The sequence below is a fragment of the Carassius carassius genome, chromosome 41 (genome assembly GCF_963082965.1).
Source record: "Carassius carassius chromosome 41, fCarCar2.1, whole genome shotgun sequence".
In the NCBI taxonomy this organism is placed as follows: Eukaryota; Metazoa; Chordata; class Actinopteri; order Cypriniformes; family Cyprinidae; genus Carassius; species Carassius carassius.
Genome location: NC_081795.1, coordinates 410,001 through 417,500, shown reverse-complemented (window position 1 = coordinate 417,500; position 7,500 = coordinate 410,001). Strand labels below are relative to the sequence as shown.

The following is a 7,500-nucleotide window of genomic DNA, read 5'->3' as shown; positions in this document are numbered from 1 at the left end:
AAACGCAAACACACACACACCCACAGTGCAAAGAGAAACAAACAACAAACTCGTTAATAAAACTCATTCACACTCTTCCTCTCATTATTTCCTCCTCTTCTCTCTCTTTCTTTCTCTCTCATCTGTCCTTTAGATGAATTCTGTCAGAAGTGCTTTGTTGGCGTGAGAAGCGGCTCATGCTGCCAAACCGTGTTGTGATTAAAATGCTAACATCATGTGCCACAGCTGGGTGATGTCATCTCTCCTGTGTGTGTGTGTGTGTGTGTGTGTATGATTGATGGGGTTTGTCTTTTCGCAGCTTTAATTCACTGAACATGGACAGGATTAAATGCTGTTTCATCTAGAGAACACTTTGACCTTTAGTGTCACCTGAGGTTGTTCGTTTTTGGCCGCTTTATTGGAATTTTTTTAAAAAGAAGTCTCTTCTGCTCACCAAGGCTGCATTTATTTGATCAAAAATACAGTTAAAAATAGTGAAATATTTTTTACAATTTAAAACAATTGTTTTCTATGTGAATATCTGTTATAGTGTAATTTATTTCTGTGATCAAAGCTGAATTTTCAGCAGGCAAACAAATAAAAAGAAAGAAATATGGATTGACGGATAGACAGATAGATATATACAGTAGATAGATTGATTAAAACAATTTTAAACCATTGGTTTGTTTATTTGCTAAAATAATATATATTTAAAATACATTTTATATTTTAAATAATAAAAAAATATACGTTTGAATTAAAATACATTTAGACTGTTTAGAAAGTGTCAACATAAAATAAAAAGTAAGAAAGTTGAAAATGAAATATTTAAATTAAAATAAAGCATTTAAATTAAAAGAAAATACAATATAATATTTGAAATAAATTATTATATTTAAATATTTTAAAATATGATTGATTAGTTTGGAAATAAAATAAATGTAAATATTTTAAATAAAACAAGTAAGTAGAATTAGAAATGAGCAGCGTTTAATTTGTTTTACTTATTTATTGTTATTAAAAATAAAGATGAAAAATAAGACTAAATGTGTTTATCTGTGTTTATAGTATAATATTATTCTAATGTAAATCATCTGTTTTCTGTGTGAATCTGTGTTAAAGTGTAATTTATTTCTGTGATGCTCCGCTGTATTTTCAGCATCATTCCTCCAGTCTTCAGTGTCACATGATCTTCAGAAATCATGAAAATATGATGATTTACTGCTCAAGAAACATTTCTGATTATTATCAGTGTTGAACACAGTTGTGCTGCTCAATATTTTTGTGGAAACCGATGTATTTTATTTTTCATGATTCACAGAAAGAACAGAATAGAAATCTTCTGTAACATTATAAATGTCTTCACGTTTGTCTCTCTGTTTGTCTCAGGGTTCTTCATAACTACATGTTGTGGCGTATCGTGGCGGCGCTGAGCGAGCATCTCTCCACGGCGTTTCGCAGCACGATTCACGAGTTCTCGCGCGAGGTCGACGGAGGCGAGCGTCAGCTGGATCTGGAGCGGCTGTGTCTCAATCAGGCCAACAAACACTTCGGCATGGCCCTCGGCGCGCTCTTCGTCCAGCAGCACTTCTCCTCCTCCAGCAGAGCCAAGGTGAGTGCATCACCTCAGATGTGCCTTCAGAGACACAAACGAGTCAGTTCTTGTTAGACAGCAAGATTATTAATGAACGCAGAGTGACTCAAGTCAAGGAATTTCTTAAAAAAAAAAAAAAACTCGAAGAATCTTCTTGGGTGCAATTCAGTCTTGTCAAACAATCACTGATCAACTCATTTAAAATTCATAATAAGCGCACACGCTTTTTAATGCAACGTGTATTTTAAAATATTTATTATGTGCTGAATGCTGGTGAAAAGTGTTGTAGTTATAAATGTAAAAATTATCCCTGTTTGAGTCAGAGCTGCTACTGAATTTTACAAATTTAGAAAAAAGTATAATAACTGATTATTGGTTGTTAGTCCCTAGTAATAGTGTAATATGTATTATATGGAGCTAATATTATGTTGTAATGCATTATAATTGAAACTTTTAAGGTTCACCAGGGTAATTATAGTTAACTAAAACTAAAAAACATAAAACGAAGACATTTTTGTTGCTTGAAATAAAATTAATGTTAGTATACGTAAATGTAAGTAAAAAAATATTTAACGCTTATTTCAGCTAGTTGCTAAAGAAACGTTTTTCACTTGCATTTAGTTTCACTTGATACTAAAATAACAAACTAAAACTGAAATAAAATGTAATAAAAACTATATAGACATGAGTTTAAAAAAACTACTAAAAATGACAAAAACACAACACAATTACTAAAACTTCAAATTTATATAAAAAATCTATAAAAACCATAATAGTATCGCCGTGATGCTTAAACTTAAGAGATTATTTTTTAATGATTTTTAAACCATTCTTTTCAGGAACTAAATTAAATTACTCTTGCATTCTCAATAATTTTGGGGGGATTAAAATTTTTTTCTAAAGTATATATAGAAAATAAGAATAAAATAGATTAAAAATTAAATTACATTTATACGTTTAGCAGACGCTTTTATCCAAAGTGACTTACATTGCATTCAGGCTAAGAATTTTTCCTAACATGTGTTCCCTGGGATTCGAACCCACAACCTTGCGCTTGCTAACGTAATGCTCTAGCACTTAAGCTACATAATTTTTTATAATTTTATAATTTAATATTAATTTGATAATTTCTGTGCTTTTTAGGTATTTTCCCACTTTGTTACACTTGTATTATTCATATAAACATCTATAAATTATGTTATGTTATACAACCCGAATTCCGGAAAAGTTGGGACGTTTTTTAAATTTTAATAAAATGAAAACTAAAAGACTTTCAAATCACATGAGCCAATATTTTATTCACGATAGAACATAGATAACATAGCAAATGTTTAAACTGAGAAAGTTTACAATTTTATGCACAAAATGAGCTCATTTCAATTTTGATTTCTGCTACAGGTCTCAAAATAGTTGGGACGGGGCATGTTTACCATGGTGTAGCATCTCCTTTTCTTTTCAAAACAGTTTGAAGACGTCTGGGCATTGAGGCTATGAGTTGCTGGAGTTTTGCTGTTGGAATTTGGTCCCATTCTTGCCTTATATAGATTTCCAGCTGCTGAGGAGTTCGTGGTCGTCTTTGACGTATTTTTCGTTTAATGATGCGCCAAATGTTCTCTATAGGTGAAAGATCTGGACTGCAGGCAGGCCAGGTTAGCACCCGGACTCTTCTACGACGAAGCCATGCTGTTGTTATAGCTGCAGTATGTGGTTTTGCATTGTCCTGCTGAAATAAACAAGGCCTTCCCTGAAATAGACGTTGTTTGGAGGGAAGCATATGTTGCTCTAAAACCTTTATATACCTTTCAGCATTCACAGAGCCTTCCAAAACATGCAAGCTGCCCATACCGTATGCACTTATGCACCCCCATACCATCAGAGATGCTGGCTTTTGAACTGAATGCTGATAACATGCTGGAAGGTCTCCCTCCTCTTTAGCCCGGAGGACACGGCGTCCGTGATTTCCAACAAGAATGTCAAATTTGGACTCGTCTGACCATAAAACACTATTCCACTTTGAAATAGTCCATTTTAAATGAGCCTTGGCCCACAGGACACGACGGCGCTTCTGGACCATGTTCACATATGGCTTCCTTTTTGCATGATAGAGCTTTAGTTGGCATCTGCTGATGGCACGGCGGATTGTGTTTACCGACAGTGGTTTCTGAAAGTATTCCTGGGCCCATTTAGTAATGTCATTGACACAATCATGCCGATGAGTGATGCAGTGTCGTCTGAGAGCCCGAAGACCACGGGCATCCAATAAAGGTCTCCGGCCTTGTCCCTTACGCACAGAGATTTCTCCAGTTTCTCTGAATCTTTTGATGATGTTATGCACTGTAGATGATGAGATTTGCAAAGCCTTTGCAATTTGACGTTGAGGAACATTGTTTTTAAAGTTTTCCACAATTTTTTTACGCAGTCTTTCACAGATTGGAGAGCCTCTGCCCATCTTTACTTCTGAGAGACTCTGCTTCTCTAAGACAAAGCTTTTATAGCTAATCATGTTACAGACCTGATATCAATTAACTTAATCACTAGATGTTCTCCCAGCTGAATCTTTTCAAAACTGCTTGCTTTTTTAGCCATTTGTTGCCCCCGTGCCAACTTTTTTGAGACCTGTAGCAGGCATTAAATTTTAAATGAGCTAATTAAGTGGATAAAAGTGTAAAATTTCTCAGTTTAAACATTTGCTATGTTATCTATGTTCTATTGTGAATAAAATATTGGCTCATGTGATTTGAAATTCCTTTAGTTTTCATTTTATTAAAATTTAAAAAACGTCCCAACTTTTCCGGAATTCGGGTTGTATGTGTCATATATGTTATGTGTTATGTTATGTATGTTGTGTGTTATATGTTATGTTATGTTATTTTTTGTTGTTATGTTATGTTTACTGTTATATGTTATATATGTTTTGTTATATGTTATGTTATATTGTTATATGTTATGTTATGTTATGTTATGTTATGTTATGTTATGTTATGTGTAATTTTTTATGTTATGTTATGTGTTGTGTGTTATGTGTAATTTTTTATGTTATGTTATGTGTTGTGTGTTATGTGTAATTTTTTATGTTATTTGTTATGTTATATGTTATGTGTAATTTATGTTATGTGTAATTTTTTATGTTATGTTATGTTATGTTATGTTATGTTATGTTATGTTATGTTATGTGTTGTGTGTTATGTGTAATTTTTTATGTTATTTGTTATGTTATATGTTATGTTATGTGTAATTTTTTATGTTATGTTATGTTATGTTATGTGTAATTTTTTATGTTATGTTATGTTATGTTATGTTATGTGTAATTTTTTATGTTATGTTATGTGTTGTGTGTTATGTGTAATTTTTTATGTTATGTTATGTGTTGTGTGTTATGTGTAATTTTTTATGTTATTTGTTATGTTATATGTTATGTGTAATTTATGTTATGTGTAATTTTTTATGTTATGTTATGTTATGTTATGTTATGTTATGTTATGTTATGTGTTGTGTGTTATGTGTAATTTTTTATGTTATTTGTTATGTTATATGTTATGTTATGTGTAATTTTTTATGTTATGTTATGTTATGTTATGTGTAATTTTTTATGTTATGTTATGTTATGTTATGTTATGTGTAATTTTTTATGTTATGTTATGTGTTGTGTGTTATGTGTAATTTTTTATGTTATTTGTTATGTTATATGTTATGTTATGTGTAATTTATGTTATGTTATGTGTAATTTTTTATGTTATGTTATGTGTAATTTTTTATGTTATGTTATGTGTAATTTTTTATGTTATGTTATGTTATGTTATGTGTAATTTTTTATGTTATTTGTTATGTTATATGTTATGTTATGTGTACTTTTTTATGTTATTTGTTATGTTATATGTTATGTTATGTGTAATTTTTTATGTTATGTTATGTGTAATTTTTTATGTTATGTTATGTGTAATTTTTTATGTTATGTTATGTGTTGTGTGTTATGTGTAATTTTTTATGTTATTTGTTATGTTATATGTTATGTTATGTGTAATTTTTTATGTTATGTTATGTGTAATTTTTTATGTTATGTTATGTGTAATTTTTTATGTTATGTTATGTTATGTTGTGTAATTTTTTATGTTATGTTATGTTATGTTATGTGTAATTTTTTATGTTATGTTATGTTATGTGTTGTGTGTTATGTGTAATTTTTTATGTTATTTGTTATGTTATATGTTATGTTATGTGTAATTTTTGTATGTTATGTTATGTTATGTGTATTTTTTTATGTTATGTTATGTGTAATTTTTTATGTTATGTTATGTTATGTTATGTTATGTGTAATTTTTTATGTTATGTTATGTTATGTTATGTTATGTGTAATTTTTTATGTTATGTTATGTTATGTGTAATTTTTTATGTTATGTTATGTTATGTTATGTTATGTGTAATTTTTTATGTTATGTTATGTTATGTTATGTGTAATTTTTTATGTTATGTTATGTTATTTTATGTTATGTGTAATTTTTTATGTTATGTTATGTTATGTGTAATTTCAGTCCTTCGGATGAGACGTTAAACTGAGGTCCTGACTCTCTGTGGTCATTAAAAATCCCAGGATGTCTTTCGAAAAGAGTAGAGGTGTGACCTCGGCATCCTGGCTAAATTCGCCCATTGGCTTCTGACCATCATGGCCTCCTAACAATCCCCATATCTGCTGATTGGCTTCATTACTCTGTCTCCTCTCCACCAGTAAGCTGGTGTGTGGTGGGCGTTCTGGCGCAATATGGCTGCCGTGGCATCATCCAGGTGGATGCTGCACACTGGTGGTGGATGAGGAGATACCCCCAGACTATGTAAAGCGCTTTGAGTGCCTAGAAAAGCGCTATATAAATGTAATGAATTATTATTATTATTATTTATTTATTTATTTATTTTATGTTATGTGTTGTGTGTTATTTGTAATTTTTTATGTTATTTGTCATGTTATATGTTATGTTATGTGTAATTTTTTATGTTATGTTATGTTATGTTATGTTATGTTATGTGTAATTTTTTATGTTATGTTATGTTATGTTATGTTATGTTATGTTATGTTATGTGTAATTTTTTATGTTATGTTATGTTATGTGTTATTTTTTATGTTATGTTATGTTATGTTATGTTATGTGTTATGTGTAATTTTTATGTTATTTGTTATGTTATATGTTATGTTATGTTTTATATATTATGTTATATATAAAAGCTTTGTTGCGTGAGCTCAGATTCGGTGAAGATATCTTCTGAAATGTGGGATTGCTGTGGTCTTTTTTCAGGAGAAACATCTACGCTTCAGTCTCTACTTTGTCTCGTCTCATAGAGATATTGAGAGACTCATTTCAATTTTTTCGTGTCACACCTTCCTCTTTTTTTCTAATGCAGTCGATCTTTTTCTCTTCCACCGACCCAGTGTTTGTTTAGCTTCATCTCACTTCCTTCCTTCCTTCCGTGCTCTTCTTAGATAGATAGAATGATGGATGGATCAAATCGCACTTCTTTCACTCCCAGATGGTTTGCGTGGCAGGGTGTATAGATTTTTGGAAGTCCTCAGTCAAAATGTCACTTTCGTCAGACGAGTGCAGACTTCTGCAGTTTTTTTCAGCTTGCATTGAGCTTCCTACTGTTTTCCAGCACAACAATCATCCAAACCTCTTTATAGTTTTATTAGAGGAATTCTTCATCCACAAATGACTTTCTTTCTTTAGTGGAACACAAAATGTTAATGTTGCATTTTATTATCCCTGTCATTCAAAAGGTTTGGGGTTTCTGAAAGACGTTTCTTCTGCTCATCGAGGCTGCATTTATTTGATAAAAAATACAGTAAAGAAATAGTATAATTATTAGAATCTAAAACATCTGTTGTCTATGTGAATATCTGTTAAACTGTAATTTATTTCTGTGATCAAAGCTGAATATAT

General features: G+C 30.8%; 1 protein-coding gene across 2 annotated transcripts in view; it reads left to right on the top strand.

Annotated features, from left to right (window-relative positions):
* Positions 1–7,500, top strand: part of LOC132123144 (endothelin-converting enzyme-like 1) — a 39,966-nt gene that overhangs the window by 21,778 nt on the left and 10,688 nt on the right. For both annotated transcript variants that reach the window (XM_059533697.1, XM_059533696.1), the window contains exon 8: positions 1,369–1,591. In XM_059533697.1, coding sequence (XP_059389680.1) covers positions 1,369–1,591 — 223 coding nt within the window. The remainder of the gene's footprint in view (positions 1–1,368; positions 1,592–7,500) is intronic.